We start from the raw sequence: 19,377 nt of genomic DNA, 5'->3' as shown, positions 1-19,377 counted from the left end.
TTAGACTGGTCTAATCCAAATAGTCTCTGAGTAACTGAAAGTGAGAGTGATGCAACTGGCCCCCAGTCTCCCCAAAATCACCCCAGCGGTATAATGGACCAAAACCGAAATATCAAATAGCGACACTAGAGGGCGGCAATAGTTTGATGAATGAAAGTGAAATGTCTCTCCGATGATACAAGCCTCTCTTTCTCTTTCAGATTATAACTGAAGATCACGCAGGAAACGCTGATTACATTAATATGCTATAATATGACTGTTCTTTCTCTGGAATAAAATCTCTAATAGCAGTAATGAGTGCGGGCACCTTCATCACTGCTGCGTCTTTTAAGCCCTTTGTCCACGCCTCCTCAGCATCTACCAATCACGCCATCTAATCTTTTTTGGTTAGAATTTCAAAAGTGGGATTTACCCAGCTAAACTGTACTGCAAACGTACTGCCTCCTACAGCTCTATCTACACTTCACATGAAACGCAGTTTGTGATGACAGTGGCAATATTTCATCGGGAGCTTCACTGTGCTTGGATACTGAGGCTGCACCAGCGTCTGAGAGGGATTCAGTCGGACATCGCAGTGCTGTGACAGTGTTTAATGACATGGAGGATCAGCGGTATGTTTATTTTTGAAAATGAAGTGTAGCTCGTCATGATTGTGCGCGCAGACCGTCTCTCCTTTGCCTATCACTCCGCCTGTGCACCGCATGCTCACATCATAACTGCATGATAAACGAATACAGAAACGCACATCTTTTCATTTTGGCTAAATCATTTGAAAATGAGCGGGAAGTGACGGTGAATGACATCATATCATCACTTTTTTTTTTTTTTTTATAAATGCGTAGATGTAACCATTTTTATGTTAATTTCTGTCCTTTGTTGTTGTTGTTGTTGTTGTTATTTTTGCGTGACGTTTTTCAGCGCTCGACTCCGTGGGATGGCATCCAATGACCAGATACATGGAGGACGGCTCCTGTTATGGTTTTAATCATTTTAAAGTAAGGCTTTTTTCCTCAAATATCGATCTTACAAAGGAAAGCTTCGATAACCAAAGTTATTATGTGTACAACGTTGAAAAGCCTGTTGAAAAGACGTGTTGCTTTTGTGGGTTTTTTATAAATAGACCTCAGGGAAAAGGTTGAATACAACCACACATGAAACTATCGTTCATTCGATTAAATTCGGCCTCTGCCCCACATCATTCGGTAAACATCTGATCACAAGACAGCCAGGGCTGCGAGGTAGACCTCTAACACGTGGAAAAATAATTGTTTTTACAGTGTTGCCATATAATTATGACCTACAATGCTACAAACAGAATGAAAACTTAGTGTGCCAGTCACTCGGATGTACAATGTGTTTTGCAGCTGAGCTGCATAACATTATGGGCCCACGTAGAAGTAATAGGTTATTAATTTCTTTGAATTTGAGATACATTTGAGCTAAAATTCCTTTACCCGTTTGGATATTGATTGGACACTAAAATATTTTTGCCATAAATAGAATATAAGCTGTGAAATTGAGAAGTATTGCCTGTTATTGTGTAAAATGTAAATACTTAGACATAGCTTATTAAAAATAAAATGTAACCGTCACATTGGAGATGAGCTAAAACATGAAAATGTATGAGTTATGTGTGATTTAGTAAGGTATAAATAGATAATAGTAATATGATAAGTAATAGTGTATGATAGACATGATATATTTCCTCACCAATCAATATTGCATCAATATTTTAAATTAAATGGAACATAGAAACAATTTAAATAAAGTTACAGGTAAAGCAAAACAACAATAATAATGCCAGTTCCCCTAAACATTCATATTGCAAAGGAAGGAAGGAAGGAAGCCTATCTTACTCCTCTATTTTGATGGCATTCCTTAAATAACTTCTAAAGTTGTAGATTTTTGAGATTTAAAACATGGAAACATTTATTTGAGTAAGATACGGCTCAACTTATTGCTGTATTACTGTTCTATTTTTCCTTTTATGGACATTGGTGGGTTTCACAGATCAAACCCATGTGTGATGTAAGGATGGGAGGGAACTGCCTGGAGTGTATATATATGCCTTGCCTTCTGGAGTATGATATTTTTTCACAAAGTCGATCAAAACCTTGGCTTCTATCTCTTTATATTCTTTTACAAGAATGGCTGAAGGGTTAGCTGACATGCTCTGCAATGCCTCTGCCAGAGGAGACCTAACTGAAGTGTCAAGTTTGCTGCAAAATGGCGCAGATGTTAATGGAATAAATAAATACAAGAGAACTGCACTGCAGGTTGGTAAAAAAAATGTTTTTAAATTAGTTTGTGTAAAAGTGAGCTTAGAAAGATTTCTCAAGGTCGTTTTTTGCAGATGTAGTGTGACAACCCACATGTTTGACTTCCTTGTCTTATTGAGCTGTTGCATGGGATGAAAGGCCAAATCCTATCTTATCTTAAAATATCCTCGAGATTTTGTGCATAATTATATAAACGAAAATAGTCTAAATAGATATAAATAGTTTTTAACTAATCTGTGGACATATAGGAGAGAGAAGTTTGGATTTCAGCATGTCTGGTCTAAATACACTGAGTCAAAAATAGCTAAACAGAAAAACTAAATTGTTATGAAATTCATCATTTTGCTGTAATTCATTATTTAATGCAATATTATTAGACATACATACATTAATATGAATAAATCTGTGTTTTGTAATGGAAGAATAAGATGCTTTTTTATCACTAGAAATATCAGTTTCATGTAGCTCCAGCATAGATTTTGCAACTTTTGATCTACATAAAGAAGTTATTAAGATATATTAAATAAGAAGCCCATTTTAGTACTATTGTGATAAAAGGAAGTCATGCAACAAAGCAGAATTCATTTTGAGGGTCACTGGTAAGAGTGTGAGAAAGGAGTAACAAAATGGTGGAGATGGGTGATAAGGAAATGGTGGCTGAGGACTTCTCTTAGTTGCACAGTACCTGATGCTTTCACTTTTACACGCCTATTTTTTTGTTTTTAATAGTACGGTTTGTATAGAGGTCAAGTTCAGGCAATAATAGCAATAAAAAAATTACTATTACCACTAATAATCACCTTTTAATGATGATAATAATAGTAATATGATTTTGATTCTTCATTTTAATCTGTCATGTTTTATTGATCACAGTGTACACATACAACAAATTTGACTTTGGTTTTGTACTTTAAGAGATTAGATTTAAAATAGACATAAAAGCTATAGGAAAAAGGAAACAAAGCTAAACCAAAATGAGGAAGAGTAGATAGGATTGTTACACAAGAATGTGAAAAAATGGGCATACACATAGTAAATATATGAAAGTTTATGTATATATTCCATATTTTGTAAAAAATATCGGCAGATATATTGATATCAGAATTTTTTACTTTATTATATTGTTATTGACGTCTTCCTTAAAAATCCAATATCAGCCGGGCCAAAGTAAATATACATATACTGCAAAATATATGTAAGAAGCCCCTCAGGCCAACATAAATACTAACTGTATATACAAGTCAAGTGTTTGTAAGTACACATGAGAAATAAAACAAAAGAAATAAATATTGCAGGAAGATATACATAGAGAGGATGTTTATGTAAAGTATGTGCATGTATAGTGCTGGTATTGTGCAGGTTTAAAGGGATGATTCACCCCAAAATCAAAAACATAAATTTTTCCTCCTACCGTGTGGTGCTGTTGTTTTGGTTTGAGTTGCATCGTTTATTGGCTGAATAGATGTCTGCCTTCTCTGGAATGTAATTCGACTAAATGGCGGTCAGGTTGTGGTGCTCAAAGCAATAAAAAATAAACTTCAAAAACTCAACAACATTTCTTTGAAATTATGACCTGATTACTCAGATAATCCATAGACCTAGCAGTTTCATTAGAGCTATGTTTTGTAGAAAGGAAGTGATTCACAACTATGTCTGTGAATTTTCTGCATTATGATTTCTGGAAAGAGACACTGGTGTTGAATTTTTGAGTTGCAGTCCCATTACATTCAAAAGAAGATGGACATCTCTGCAGCCGAGATCTCCAAAACTCCACAACTCCAGGGTTACAACCAACAATTATTTTCATAGTCAATTAATTGGTCAATTATTTTCTAGATTAATCTATTAATAGTTGTTTTAAAATGTCAGAAAATTGTGAAATATGTCAGTCAGTGTTTCTCAGAGTCCAAGATGACATCCTGAAATGTCTTGTTTTACTCATACCCCAAAAATATTCAGTTTACTATCATAGAGGAGAAAAGAAACCTAAACATATTCACATTTAAGAAGCTAAAATCAGAGAATTTTGATGTTTTCTTAAAAAAAACATACTCAACCGATTAATTGATTGTTAAACTAGTTGGCAATTAATTAAATAATCGATTAATAATCGATTAATCATTGCAGCTCTGGACAACTGACACCATATTTTTGATTTTGGGGTGAAATATTCCTTTAATTATGAATCTAATCACATTTCATATGGAGATTAAATTTTGTTTGGCATCATTTGATTTAAAAAAAAAAAATTTTATGTAGGGCAATATTACTATAGTTTTAGTCTATTAACGTTAATAGTTTATAGAAGTCTAGGATTGCATAATTGCCTAAAAGGCCTAATATGAGTTAGGATGTATATGTTGCGGCCTAAATCTTAAAAAAATTGTGTTTATTTATTTCTTTTTATTAAGCGTCTCGCTGATCTGTTTAGTCTATTTTCCTGCTCCGTCTGTCTTTGTGCAGGTGGTGAAGTTGGGGGACCCCGACCTGGTTAAGACTCTTCTCGTGGCGGGAGCCCACCCTAACTTACCCGACCCGGTCCTCCAACTCACCGTGACGCACGACGCCGCACGCGAAGGATTCGTACATACTGTGCGCGTGCTGGTGGAGCACGGTGCAGACGTTAACCTCGCGGACGAGAGAGGTAACCTGCCTTTGCACCTGGCCGCCATGGAAGGTCATCTGGAGGTGATCCGGCTGCTGATCGGAATCACCGCGAACCCCCAAGCGCTCAACGGACAGGGACACACCGCCGCGCAGCTGGCGCGCCAGTACAACAAGATGGCCATTGTCGAATACATCAACGAGTATTTAAGCTCTCGTGAGTAGTTTGCATTCAAAGTTTGTCTTTAAATAAAATAGCGTGCACTAATACAACCCTTACTTTTAAAGAATGTTTGTTTTTATTTAATCTTAAAGCTTCACAGTTCAAGAAAATTAAAATTGCTACATCTCTGTGCGGTATAGGCCCAGAGTATTCAATGTTAGGTTTGTGGGCTTTTTTCTGCATATTACAAATAAAGACTATTTATGTTTCTCAGTCAGAACAGAAAATTGAGAAAACTGTGAAAACAGCTGACAGAATGTATAAACCTAAATTATGGCTACAGGCCTTTAAAGCTGCTGTTAGCCTCTGTTGACATTTCATAGAGAAGAAGAGTGCACTCTCAGATCTCTGCCAGGCAACAGGAAAAGGATATAACCCCTCTGAACTAACCAAATTTTTTGACTGGTAACTGTAATTTAATTACATTGTTTTTCTTATTACCTGTAACGGATAACAATTATATTCATTTTGTCGTTTAACTGTATAGTTACATGGAAGTATTGTCTAGCGCTGCTAGTATCCCATTAAACATTTGTGTTAAATTTTGTCATAATTAGCGAATGAATTCTTGAGTTATGGCCCAAAACGTTTGGCCATAAAAATATTTTGTGATTCCCTCTAAGTTCCTGATATATCACATTCAAGAATGGTATTGATACGAGGTTACAGTGACCTTTGACCTTTAAACACCAAAATCAGGTCATCATTGAGTCTAAGTACACATTTGTGCCAAGGTTGAAGAAATTCCCTCAAGGCATTGTTAAGATATTGTGTTCACAAGACTGGGATGACCACAATACTCGGGGAACACAATACCCATGGCCAGCTGTCGCTAATGTGGAGGTATAATAAAATGTATTTCTATGTTTTGTTTTGTTTTTAAATGTGGATCACAGAGGTCCTTGGGTATACAGTCATGGATGTGCACAAAAAATCAGACTGATGTGTCCAGCTGCGGAAAAGCTCCAGGTCAGCTGGTGATGGCGATGGAAACTGCCATGGTGTCTTTAAAAATAGCTATATTTCTATGCAGTATAGGCCTAACAGTCTATAACCTAATAGCTAATTGTATGAAAGGCAACATGTGAATTTAATTATATAATCAGTGGTCTAGGTAAGAAAATAAATATAAATATATATATAAATAACGCGATAATAATTCTATCAAGCCTATAGCTTCATAGCCTGAAGCGGCAGAAGATTTAATGTCTGAGCAGATTTTAGACCAGGCGGAGTCAAAAAAACAAAAAAAACTTGCCTTTAGCACAGCGATGGAAATTTGTCTCGTTCGCGCAGTTATCGCACACATTACTGTGGACCTGCATTTTTTTCATGAAACTTTATTTATAATATAAGGAACAAGGCAGGGACAAAAAACAAAAAAAAAATCAGACATCAGTGATGGAAATGATACTGCAGAAACCGAATGGAAACCGAAGAGGAGTCATACTGAAAATCAAAAGTAAGATTAAAAAGCAAAGGCCAAAGCAAAACAAAAACACACACACAAAAAAAAAAGAGAGCACAGAAACATTACAAAAGCAGAAATAGATTTGTACAGTGTAGTTTTGTTCCTTTTTTCCCCGGACTTTTCCGCGACTTAAAGTAGTTTGCAAAATTAAACGTTCACGAACACTGTGAATTATTCCGCTCCAATTACAAGCATGAATATATTTACATTGAATAATCACAGAATTGGCAATATCAGAAATATTTGCGTCCAGATCGTCCATAAAATAAATAATATCAGTGTAGGTAAATGGAGTAACGCGAGCCTACATGTTGCAGAAATATGTAGCGTTAAAAGAAAAATAAACGTCTACATGCATTTTACAGAGTTAAGAGCAGGCTGTCTGTAAACTGTAAGTATGTCCAAGTGTTAGAGCGCTAATTCCCTCGTAGCTTGTTTATATTAAATGCAGTTGGTATAAATTATTTTTTGCATCCTGACCAGAGGGATTTTATTACGGCTGAGGAAAACGGATAGGTGGAGTTATAATGAGTTATGGAAAAGTTTCCCTTCTGCTTTCAATTGACTTCAAAATCTTCCTTGTCATAGTTGGTTTGGCAATGACAGCCACGCGGTGCACTGCACTGGAACTAATGTATACCGTGGGAAAATGGGATTATAACCATCCACTTCTTTTAATTACTTTGCGAGGTAATTTATTTAATGTAAAGCGGTGTGTGCATCGATTTGACATGCTGCCAAATTATCAGTTTTACATGTTGGAAAGAAAGATGAGAGTATATGATGCTTGAGATTTGTGCGTGGGTGTAGAGAACTAGTGAGGACTGTGTGGTGGTGCCTGTTATTTAACTTGCACGTTTGACGATCAGAGTTATTTGTTTTAAACAGAAAGGAAGCTGACTGTCCCAATTTCTACCCTATTTGATGACCGTTTCCTTATATGTGTGCTATTTATAGTCTCTGACAAACTTAAAATATTACTTTATAGCCTATAATGTGTGAATAAACACGAGTTTCTTTTGTTTTGTCTTAAACGCCTTGTTGTGACTGTATTTTCCTACATTGCCGTCCTCCTTTTCAGTCTGTCTTTGAACTTAAATATTCTGTAATCTCATTACACTGTATGCTACTCACATTTAGTCACGGTGCTGTGATGACGGGGCATCCTTCAATGACATGAATCATTTAGCTACCAACTGTTCAAAGTGTGGTTATGGTTGTGCTTTCGTGTTTTCATGTCTTGTTTAATAAAGTTTAGGGTTGTGATTAATTCTAGGATCACTTCTTTCAAAATACGACACATTTAAGTAGTCACAACAGGACCACGCGCACGTCGAGGCCTGTGTTGCCTTCATGAACCAGTCGAGCAGGCTGCAGGCGCTGTAGCCTCGGCATCGAAAGTGAAAGTGTACCTTTTTTTCTCTTCTCTCTCTGTGTGCATGTACTGCAGGGTTGTGTTGTTCATTGGAACAAACAGGGACTTACCAAAAACGCTGATCGAAATAGTTCATACCTAAACGATGATGAATGATTAGACGCCAGTCAAGTTAAGGTTTTGAAATAATGCAAAACTTCTGGGACTTAATATTTGTCAATGCAATGTCCTTCTTCCTGATTTATGCTTTATAAGAATAGAAACACATAAAGGGAAGCAGTTCAACTTCATCAGTGTGGTCCTGTGTTACTGACTTGATAACATTTTGTTTTGATCATATGTAGTCACTTTGGGACGCTGTACAACCACAGCTACAACCTGATTACTATACATCTGAACAATTTACTAAAGCTCAGTGAAAGAAATATTTTACTAGTCTGTTTAACATTGACAGCATTTGATATACACTGCTAAGGCTAAATAATGTTCTTATCAATTCTTTTGTACACCCATTTTATTAATAAAGGCCTATAAATGTCGATTTTTCCAGCCACTCTACCCAGCCCTAGGTCTTCTACATACTGTTGCGGATTGTTAAACTTTGAGTAACATAAAGTGAACTGCTGTGGCCTATTTCACCCCAGGTGACCTTATGACACTCGTGGCCACATTATTAATAAACCTTAGCCACTTTATTTGTTAACTTTATGGCTAACAGAAATTGTATGGTTTCAAAAAGATAAAAATAACACTGACATGTGTTTCAGTGTTCTCTCTGTAATCCACTCACTCCTCTGTCTGCCTCACGAGCGTGTACACGCGCATCCCCTGTTCCCGCCTGTCCTCACTCATCCTCTCACACATTTAACTGCGACACCACGGCAGCACATTTTTTTAATACACTGCAGCTCAGTATTAGTATTAATGCACAATGTTGCTGGAGTGGGTGACGTTCGTGTCCTTTAACCCGAAATGTGGACAATGATGACGCTCTAGGCAGCGATTTCGTTTTCAAGTTTTATTCTAAAATGTGTCCGCAAAGTTTTCGGTATTTTTGCTCTGACTGAATTGATTTTTGACGTTGTTGTCTGAGCGCGTATGAAAAATAAAAGTTATAATTTCACATGCGGTTTATCTTATATTTCTCCTGCAAGTCTCCTTCACCTATTATGCTCCACTTTGCAACCATTTACCCTTCCCGGCTTTGCGCAAGAATGACCTGAGACTGCTTTAATGTCTCTTTAGGAGGGGAAGCTATATTTTTAATTGAGATGTCCTCCTCGAGTGGGCAGGCAACAGGCGAGGCCGGGGAGGAGGGTGGGTGCTAGGTTCTTTTTTTTCATTTAACACTAAAAAAAAAAAAAAGAAAAGGAAAAAGAAGCAGGAAGAGTCAACCATATATGGGGCTCAGTCCGTGAGTCATCTGACGACGACTGAAGTGTATAGGGTTTTTATTGGCTGGACAGTGTGTGGAAGAGGCTGGTCTTACAGCAGGAGCTGAAACAACGAACAAGTCCCAGAGTGTTTTCAGTCAAACCCGTCAAAGATTCAACTTTCATACAAAGGACTCTGCTGACTTTGCTGTCACTATTTACACCACTAGATCATATGCATATAAAACAGAGTATATGTAACTGTAATACGGTACCCTCAGCTTTAATTATTATAGCTAGTGGAATAATTATTTTGGGAAAACCGACTTTCTTTCCTTTTTAAATTACATTTTCCTCATGAAATAATAAATAAAATTATTTCAGGTTTATTACTTTATTTTAGGTTCACGGATCTACATACACAATTAAAGTGTTTATTTCTCATGTTATCACTTATGTCTACATTATTGGACCTATTTATTATGGCATTTATTATTTATTATGCTTTATTTATTATGGTGTGGTGTTTATGTGACTTGTGATATAAGCTTATTATTTTTTCTTTCTCTTTTACAGAGTAGAGGAGAAGGAGGATGAAGCAGAAACCTTCTTATGCATCTGCATTTTGCTTTTTGCTGATACTTTGACAATCCTCTATTTTCTAAATTAATAAATTTCTGAAAGTGCCTAATAAATAAACTCTTTTGGATATTTACACATTCATTCGCATTTGCATCATGTTGTATGGAGAGAAAGGGGAAACCAAGCACATGTTTAAAAATACAAAATTTCTAATTTGGAATACTAAAAAAGTAAAACAATGCTGATTAATATACGGGCAATAATACTGTTACTATTTTTGGATGCTTGTTTGTGCAGTACCACAGAAAACCACAGAGTGATATCAACTTCAGAGCATATTTTGGTTTTAGACATTCAGGAAGTTTCAGTACTGCTGTTATGTTTCAATAAGCTCATGAACAGCTAGGATCTAGGAGGAGTTTCAAAATGAATCAAATTATTTAAACACTTCATACAACATGAAACATGAGCTGTCACATTATTTCCAAATTCTTGATTTGTTCCAATCACTGCATCTACAGTGAGGCAAAGGACAGAAATATTACCTGCGAGAGTGACTGACTATCAAAACAATGTTTAGACAGGGTTACACCAACCAGGATTAATTTTTAAACCTGATTAAACCATGGTTTAATTTTAAATTATGTTGCTCCAAACTTTAAAACTAGCTTAGAATTAAGAAAATTACATTTAAACCTACCTTGTTTAGTTTTTACTCCAAACCTGAATAAATTGAATTCTGTTGCACCAAAACGCTAAACTCCTGTTTAAATTGTGATGCAGTATTAACTTTAAACTTACACTTTGTGAGGTTTAACATTTAAAATGACTGAACCAAATACTCAAGTTTGCTGAGCCATCAAGATTAGGCTAACTAGGGCAGTGGTTCCCAAACCCTTGGGGGGGGGGGTGAAGCCACTGCCGGGTGTGTATGGATGACTAGAGGAGAAATATGTGGAGCTGAATGAATATGATTTAGGGAAATAAACACTTTCACTATGTGATGTAATCATACCAATTGTTATTTCACTAAAATTCAAAGGGGGGAGGAGGGGTTGGGGCTTCTGAAGGGGGGCCTTCCAAAAGAAGTTTGGGAACCACTGAACTAGGATATTAAGCTGTTTAGCTAAATAATATCAAGTTGTTGTTGTTGTTGTTGTTGTTGTTGTTTGTAATTTTTAAGCTAGCTAGCAAACAATATAATGTTGTTGTTGTTGTTGTTTAATTTTTAGCTAGCTAGCAAACAATATAACTTAAAATTTTGTTGGCTAGCTAGCAAACAATGTAACATTTCTGTTAACTTTTTAATTAGCTAGCAAACAATACACCGTTTTCTACAGAGTAGTGGAAAGTTAAAGGCTGTGACGCTGTCAAAGTAGCATTAACTCAGCTCACATTGTCCTTTTTTCCACATGTGATTATTATTAAAAGACGTTTCTTATATTTTAGTCACGCTTAGAAAAACAAAAGAAGGAGAAAATTAAATAAACACTCCTCTCCTTTGTTTTTTCCTCTGCTGGTTAATCAATGGGAATGTAATAACGGAAAATATACTATTGTCAATGCCAAAGCATCAAAGTCATATATAAGCAATGTGACATAATAAAAGTCAGAAATTAAAATCCTTGTATGTTCACTTTTTTTTTTTTATCTCTCACTCGGTGTGTGTGTGTGTGTGTGTGTGTGTGTGTGTGTGTGTGTGTGTGTGTGTGTGGTGTCTTGTGTCCTGCTGTGACCTTCTGCACAACTTCCCTTTTTTTTTTTTTCTTTTTTTTTTAAATTATTTCTAGTCCTACTAACATTGTATGTAAACGCATTTGCTTTGGGCTGTTGTCCTAAATGTGTGACTGAATCCTCACAAAACTGTGGGCAAAATGTAAAATATTATGATCTTTGTAACAGGATTATTGTGAGGGGAACTCTTATTCTCTACTCTGTATATAAATATTAAACAATTTAAGACTATTTTTATCGCTAACCATTTACTTTGCCGGCTAAGGTATTGCGGTGAAGTTAATTTTAAGTGGGATATTCGACAGACATGGAGTCGGGATTCAGCAGCGTCTTCTTACAGTTCTCGGTTTCACCCGGTGTCGGCAGCAGGGCGACGGTTAACTCTTATCCTACTTCCGTGTCACTCGCTTCACCACTGAGGTTTGATTTAGGGACTATCAATAAATTACTGGGTCAGTGACACAATGCTGACTGGCTATAGTTATCTTGAAAATTTTGGTGAAAAACACTAAATTGGTTAGTTATTTTACATAAATAGCGTAAAAGAAAATAAAGGCAGCTTTTTTTCAAAAGCTTTCATGTAATATGACCCAGCGATTCAAAATCAATACCAGAAAATTACTGCTCCATTGGAAAAATTGAACACACCTCTTCACAGTACGTTTTGGTATTAATGTGGAGTGTCTTAATAACATTAACATGTTTAGAAAAAAAATTAAAAATACATATTTCCTATGAAATTATTCATATAAAATAGAAGACACTGAAATTTGAAGAAAGGTGAAGAAATTTTCCCTGTTTACCAAGTGTATATTTTCTGGTATTGATTTGGAAGTCACAGGGTCACATTCAGTCATATTTCATTGAAAAAACTGAAAAGCTACCATTATTTTCTATTACGATATTTAATGTCAAATAGATGAATTACACATAGAGTGCTGCAGGGATGATTTTCCCATTGGATTTGTGCAGAGAATAAACTCTGTGGTGGACAAAAGTTTATGATACTCATAGGTTTTGTTCAGCAAGATTGTCTTCACAAACAAACACCACTTTTACGATTTTTGAAGCATAAATGCAATCACCAGAAGTAAAAAGCTGATGCTGGGCTATAAATCATAGACTTTTTGTAGAGCTGGACAGGGATTTGCTGCTCAGCTCTGCTGCCAAATATTTCCAGCGGCCACTCATGATATTGTGGTGAAAATTCCACACAAGCCCAAAAAACATTTTCCTCCATAGGCCACTATTATAAAAAACACATCCAGAAAACTGTTGACAGGACACCTCGAACTGCAAACAACATCAGTTATGACTCTTACTATTTTGAATTTTTGATCCATGGATGTTTTATATTTGTGTAAAAACTTCAAAATTCACAAATGGGTTATTTACTGAGGTATAGAACTCATTCCTGCAGCACTCTATTAGCATCAAAATAAGGCTGTAGGTATCCTGGCTTTTGACTGTACATTTGCACATGCATTTATGGTAGCCTTGCGTATCCTGCGTCTGTTTGTAGTGATGGTTGTGCAGATCCTAAGAAATGACACTACACAAATGAATGTGTGGTAAAAAGTAAGTATAACACCAGCCTAAGTGTGTTGTATGAGAACAATTTATTAGATTTTTTAAGTAAAAAAATTCACAAATATAGGCAAGTAAATGTAAAGGTAATAAAAAGTATTGGTATTGTGACATTTAAACACTAGAAACAGAACATAATGGTAGTTTTTCAAAAGCTTTCATATAATGTAACCCAGTGACTCCCAACCAATAGCAGAAATTATTGTTACATTGGAAAATTACAACACACTACTTCACAACATATGATTTGGATTCACCGGGTCACATTACATGGAAGCTATCGAAAACAAATAATGAATTTTATATAAATATTATATAGATCCGTATATGGAGAGTTGTGTCTTATTTGGTCAGTTTACATGACACTGGGTCACATTACATGGAAGGTGTTTGAAAAACGATCGCTGTATCATTTTACCAGTAATTTATTGATGGTCCCTAAGTCCAGTCCCCAGTGGCTACGCGGAGGGTTGTGAGGAGAGCTCACCGTCCTCCTGCTGCCAAGAGCGGGTGAAACCGAACAAGAGGACGCTGAAGACGCTGCTGGATTCAGAGGGATTTTCGGTGGAATATACTTACATTATTATAGTTTTAGTTTGGCATAATTTTCAGTTCCAAATATACGCTTTTAAACCAAAGATTTGTGCGTTTACATGCATGTTTGAACAGCAAAACAAATCTCTATTCTTTGTTAGCTTTTGTAAAATATGGTAAGAATAACCGAGGGGGGGATTTTTAATTATTTCCTGTTAATATTTACTTGCAAATATCACAAATTAGGCCATTATATCAAAAAAGCCTCAAAACTTGTGTGATCAGTCCAACTATCATTAACTACGCTTAAAATGATGTTTTTAATATATAATTTGACACCATATTTATTAACCCACCATATTCTAAATAACTATGTAAAGATGTCTTACCTGTTACCTGGAGTTAGCATTGAAAAATGAGAGCCCCTTATGGGTGTTATGGATCTATGCAAATGTACATGATTCTCTAAAGGCACTGATTTATTTTGTGTGAGGTTCAGCCAAGCAGTCAGAGACATAAATTACATATTCATTTGACAGTCAGAGAGATAAATGACATAGTTAATTTAATTTGTTAGAGATTGATTGATTTGTTGATTGATAGAGAGATAAATGGTATATTTAGTGCTGCAACTAACGGTTATTTTCATTGTTCAATAATCTGTTGATTAATAGATTAGTTGTTTGGTCTATAAAATGTCACACAATGGTGCCAAATGTGAATTTGAATAAAATACCATCCTCAAATGACTTGTATTGTCCACAACCCAAAGATATTCAGTTTACTGTCAGAGAGGAGGAATTTTGATTTTTTTTCCCTAAAATTATTACTTTAACTGATCAAATCATTTATCAATATAGTTAGCGATAATTTAATAGTTGACAACTAATTGATTATTCAATTAATCGTCACACCTCTAGAACTATTTATTTGGTATTTACGAGGCTCAGCGGTTCCATCATTTGCGAGACCTGTTAATTTGTGGAACAAGGAAAAAGAAAAAAAGAAAAAGAAAACTACATTCTTCCCTTTCTAGAGCGCGCACAGGAAATAAAGCACACCCAGTCACTAGCAGTTTTGCTCTGTTGCAATATCTATTTATTATTTGCCTGCACATAGCATATACATATTAATGCCTACAAACAAGGAAAGTTGTAACCAGCAGCCATACACGAGCCACAAACCACACACACCATTCACATATTTCACATGCAATCAAACCTTTATGTTCAGTTGTAAAGCAGAAAATCACCCCCAAAGCTGAATTTGCTTCTCAATCCTGTGAGTTTGAGCATTTTGAATAAACAAGTCCTTGCCAAGATTCAAAGACAGAGCCAACTGTTTTATCTGGCCTGTGGTTAAGCGAGGTTTTGTGCAGCTGTTTCCTTGTTAGTGAATGTCAGACCATCAGTGTTGAAACCCATGAGTCATTTTCCTGGGATGTGAGCACATTTTCTAACTCAGAAGTTTAGGATTTTATGGAAAATCGGTCCAGGAAGAAGAGCTCAGACGTCTCATAACAGCCTCCCACACACTGACCAATGTATATTTGGGAGACCGCTAGTCATCAAATGAATCAGGGTATGTATATAGATTCTATTTCTGATCAAACTGATTCTTCTGAGTAACTATGGAAAATATAAACACTCATACACAATCACATTTTTATGTCCCCCAAAGCCCATAAAGACAGGAGGTCCTGTCTTAAAGAGGCTTTAAGATTCTTCATCATAAACTGACCTTTCCTTAGTCCCGCCCCATTTTGCTCTGTGCTCCAATAACAGTTGAGCAAGCTAGGCACCTGGTGCCAGCAGAACCATGGTAAATTAGCTAGCTAGGGATTGATGTAGATTAGCTAGCTAGCATTTTGCTAACAGTAGCTAACTTAAGATGTGACAATGTACATCACACTTTTACAGGTCCTCCAATATCATCTTTTAACCATCTTTAAAATTTAGTTTTAATTAGAACATACAAGAGCCTAGCAGATAGAACATCTAAGTAAAGAAAGCAGGAAAAGAGAAAGATGACCGAGGTTCTGCCAGGTACCAAAGCTTGTTCACCTGTTATTGGAACACAAAGCAAGAAGCGCCGCAACTCAAGACGGATCAAGTAGGCAATATTAAAGCTTATTTTTTCATCTCCACGTGATGGCAGTGCCTGGTTGTTAGATTAGTTAGACTGTTCTATTTGTTTTCCACGTGCTGTGCCTCATCAACAGGGGAGACTGGGGAGTGTTGTAACACTGGGTTAGTTGTAACACTTTCAGTTAAAAAAAAAAAAACTGTAAAAGTGCTCCAGTGAGGTCATAAATATGGTACACTGCAATTTCCTTTTTGAACTCACAAGAAAGGAAGCATGTCTCTGTGAGCCACACTGGATTTTATAACCAGATAACTGATTTTCAGGTAAGAAAGTACATTTTCAAGATTATTTTTACATAGTGTTGATTTTATTGTAGATACAATAGTTTGACTTACATAACCTTAAGCAAACATTTTTCTAGTTTAATTTGATGTTTTGCATTAATGCTACCTCCACGCTCCCATGTTAAAACAGTTAGCTATATAATGGCAGCTTGAGGTGGGGATGATTCTAAGAGTTCATTTAAGTGATTAAATTTCTGCACTGTGTGAGAAACACATTATATATATATATATATGTATATACATACATATATATATATATATATATATATATATATGGAATGAAATCTGATGTCATCCTACTGGCGCCATCTTCTGTTTTCAATGTGTATTATCGCTTAGCTTGATGCTAACACATAATGGGAATTACCATTAACATGCTAACTGAAATTAGCATTGTTATCATGGTAATATTTTCTAAACAAACTTCACTCATATTTGACTTCACATGATAAACATAAAAGAACATGTGAGCTCATACTTTCAGTCATATATTCCCTCAACGGGTCAAGACATTTGAGAGGCAGTATACATGTATTTTTATTTTTCTATTATATTTAGGATATATATATATATATATATATATATATATATATATATATATATATATATATATATATATATATATATATATATATATATGTATACACACACACAATTTCACATCAAAAATAAAATGATTTAAATTAAAATCTTCTCCTACTTCTCTTTAACTGGCTAATGTGCAGCTCACTGTAACTTTGTCTGGGGAAATGTATACACAGGCAGGTGTCAGTAATAAAGTGATTCATCACCAATTAAAAATTCCTTGTAGTAACTTTAAATTTCAATTGTGACCATTGTATTCTTCAAAAAATTGGATCAAAGTGTGGACCATAAATCAGCAAATTACCTCTCACTGTCACCTCACAATTATCCCCAGCCTGTTACAACAGACCCTAATAGTGGAGTAGGTTGTAAGAACAGACCTTTGTATTTAACAGTAACTCACATTATCTGTGACAAATAAGAGTGATAAACATCCAGAGTTTTTATTTATAGTAGACAAATATGGGAACTGTTTATCAAAGATTTAGCATGAACAACCACTGAGTTACTGATTCTCAAACAAAAAGTATTACAACCAACCCCAATCTCCCCTACAGTTTTTTTTCTTTTTCTTTTTTTTTTTTTTTTTGGAATTTGCATGGTCAGTGTCTATTGGTTGAATTCTGCTGGAGCCTTTCTCACCGACTCGATTTTGCCATTATCATTCAGTTTCCTTCAAAGGTTTGACCATCACCAAAAAAAAAAGGCACAGCAGGCAGAGACCACAAATATTAATATTATAGCTAGAACTACCAAAAACTGCCAAAACTTGGTTTGAGAACACAGAATCCACCAAAGTTGACATGGTTTAACAGTTTATTCTAACAACCCCATGTGTTCAGCCCCACCCAGCCTTGATTAGGTCCAGACTGGTCACAAATGGAATTTGATTGCATAACTGTTATCCACTGTACCGCAGACTGTTGCCGGGCAGATTCAAGTGGAGGAAACTGCTTGTGCAAAGCTACAGAACTTCTCGGAGAGGGAGCCAGGTGATGCGAGAGAAATCCAATCCAAACACCACAGTACACTGACAATTTATTTATTAGTTTTGTGACAATGTAGTTGGACAATTTTCTTGACACACCTTTTGTATTCTTTATGACATGACATGTACAATGACAGGTCGGCAGCAGCATTTACAGTCTAAAATGTCTGCTTCTTTTCTTGTTTCTGGACTCTGCTCCATATTTTAGCAGCTGATACCAGGCCTCGCTCATGTGTAACCTAAGGCCATGAGGCTCCACCTTAACGATGGAGGACAATGTACAACATAAAGAGTTACGTAGATTAAAGCACTGTGCAAAGACTAAGGTGCTGACACCCACCCGCCCAAATCTTTCTCAAACACTCACACACAAAGGCCTTAAAGCCTCGTACAAACACACACACGCAGGTATGCACACACATACACAGATCACTAAAGGCATGTTGTCAAACTGTGTTGGATCTGTATCATGCCTGCTATGCAGGGGGGGCATTTCCTGCATAATTCAAAGTATTACCGACTCACCTACAGACTGATGTTAGCAGGGAGAAGGAGAATATGACGGAACAATTGTATTTCTTTGTGCTTTAATAGTAAACTGGGTGACTTTAAAACGTGGCAAGATTATTTCGATTGAGGTCTCAACTTTATGAGAGGCAAATCAAAATAGAAATATGAGCTTCCTTAACTCAAACGGCAATGGCTGATTCTGACCACAGTCATCTTCACTGACAGCTCATCTCAGGCAGATTCATTTTTCCTGATGGTGGCACCTGACTGTGTTGACGGTTTCCTGTAATGTTTGCTTTAGATCTGGTTCTTCAGAAAAGTTGTTGCTGATGAATGAAGTGGTACATGAAATGAGCCCCGCCTTGTGGATCTTTTTTATTTCTATCCTCGACTTGTCCTTAGAATTACATGATTTGGACAATATCAGGAGAGGCAAACATGGGATTAATTCATTAGATAAGTTAAAGGGGTAGTTCTCATTATTTGAAGTGTTGTTATGTGAGGTAATTATTCATAGTCTGCGTATTACCTACAGTAGATAGCTGTTGGTAGTTTGTAGAAGCAACAGGAGTCCTGTTCTAGGAAGCTAAGCACTGAACTGCTATGGACAGAGTCAGCAACAGAACTTATTTTAGCCACATAAAAAAACAGAGGGAAAAAAAAATGAACATCACTTCAACTGTACGCTATATTTAGAACATTTTCACCACTTTCCTTTGCTGTGAGCCTTTTCTGACGGGAAATTTCTGTTATATAAGCCAAGTTTCGTCATTTTACTTTGCATTACACAGGAGTTGCTGGTCAACTTTGGCCTCAATCTGTTGGTTCATCTATGTTACTGGGTGACTTCTGTGTCTTAAAGGGTTTTTTCAGAATGCAATGAAGTCACACAGCACTACAAACAAACTGACTCATAGAGCCAGCATTAGATCAGCAACTCCTGTGTTCTGTGAGGTTAAATGACAGCAGTTTCCTGTTAGATAGGGCTGTTTGGCAGCAAAGTAATGCAGTATAAATATTCTAAATATAGTATAGACTATAGACTGATACTGATTTTTATAGGTGGCTAAAATACATTTTGCTTCTGACCCTGACCACAGCAT

At 36.1% G+C, this 19,377-nt stretch overlaps 1 protein-coding gene across 3 annotated transcripts; it reads left to right on the top strand.

Moving 5' to 3' along the window:
- The first annotated feature begins 445 nt into the window (after window positions 1–445).
- Window positions 446–10,151, top strand: cdkn2c (cyclin-dependent kinase inhibitor 2C (p18, inhibits CDK4)). Of its 3 annotated transcripts, XM_084722268.1 has the most exons (5): window positions 446–611; window positions 919–995; window positions 2,147–2,276; window positions 4,743–5,100; window positions 9,902–10,151. In XM_084722268.1, exons 2-5 carry the CDS (start codon window positions 976–978, stop codon window positions 9,904–9,906), a joined length of 513 nt encoding a protein of 170 aa, XP_084578394.1. In that variant the 5' UTR covers window positions 446–611; window positions 919–975; the 3' UTR covers window positions 9,907–10,151. The 3 variants fall into 3 exon arrangements, with proteins under 3 accessions (XP_084578394.1, XP_084578395.1, XP_084578393.1); XM_084722269.1 differs by lacking the exon at window positions 2,147–2,276; XM_084722267.1 differs by lacking the exon at window positions 9,902–10,151 and having other exon boundaries at window positions 4,743–5,108.
- Window positions 10,152–19,377: the final 9,226 nt, after the last annotated feature.

The sequence above is a fragment of the Lutjanus erythropterus genome, chromosome 7 (assembly GCF_056507025.1).
Source record: "Lutjanus erythropterus isolate fLutEry1 chromosome 7, fLutEry1.hap2, whole genome shotgun sequence".
Taxonomy (NCBI): Eukaryota; Metazoa; Chordata; class Actinopteri; order Lutjaniformes; family Lutjanidae; genus Lutjanus; species Lutjanus erythropterus.
The sequence above is the reverse complement of the archived record's forward strand: the minus strand, read 5'-3'. Positions and strand labels throughout refer to the sequence as shown.

What these genes read in the sequence shown, in the direction of transcription:
- cdkn2c (XM_084722267.1), top strand. Translation starts at nt 976, where the DNA reads ATGGTTTTAATCATTTTAAA. An exon ending in ATGGTTTTAATCATTTTAAA is followed by an intron (nt 996 to 2,146) that starts GTAAGGCTTTTT and finishes TTCTTTTACAAG; the next exon opens with AATGGCTGAAGGGTTAGCTG. An exon ending in ACAAGAGAACTGCACTGCAG is followed by an intron (nt 2,277 to 4,742) that starts GTTGGTAAAAAA and finishes GTCTTTGTGCAG; the next exon opens with GTGGTGAAGTTGGGGGACCC.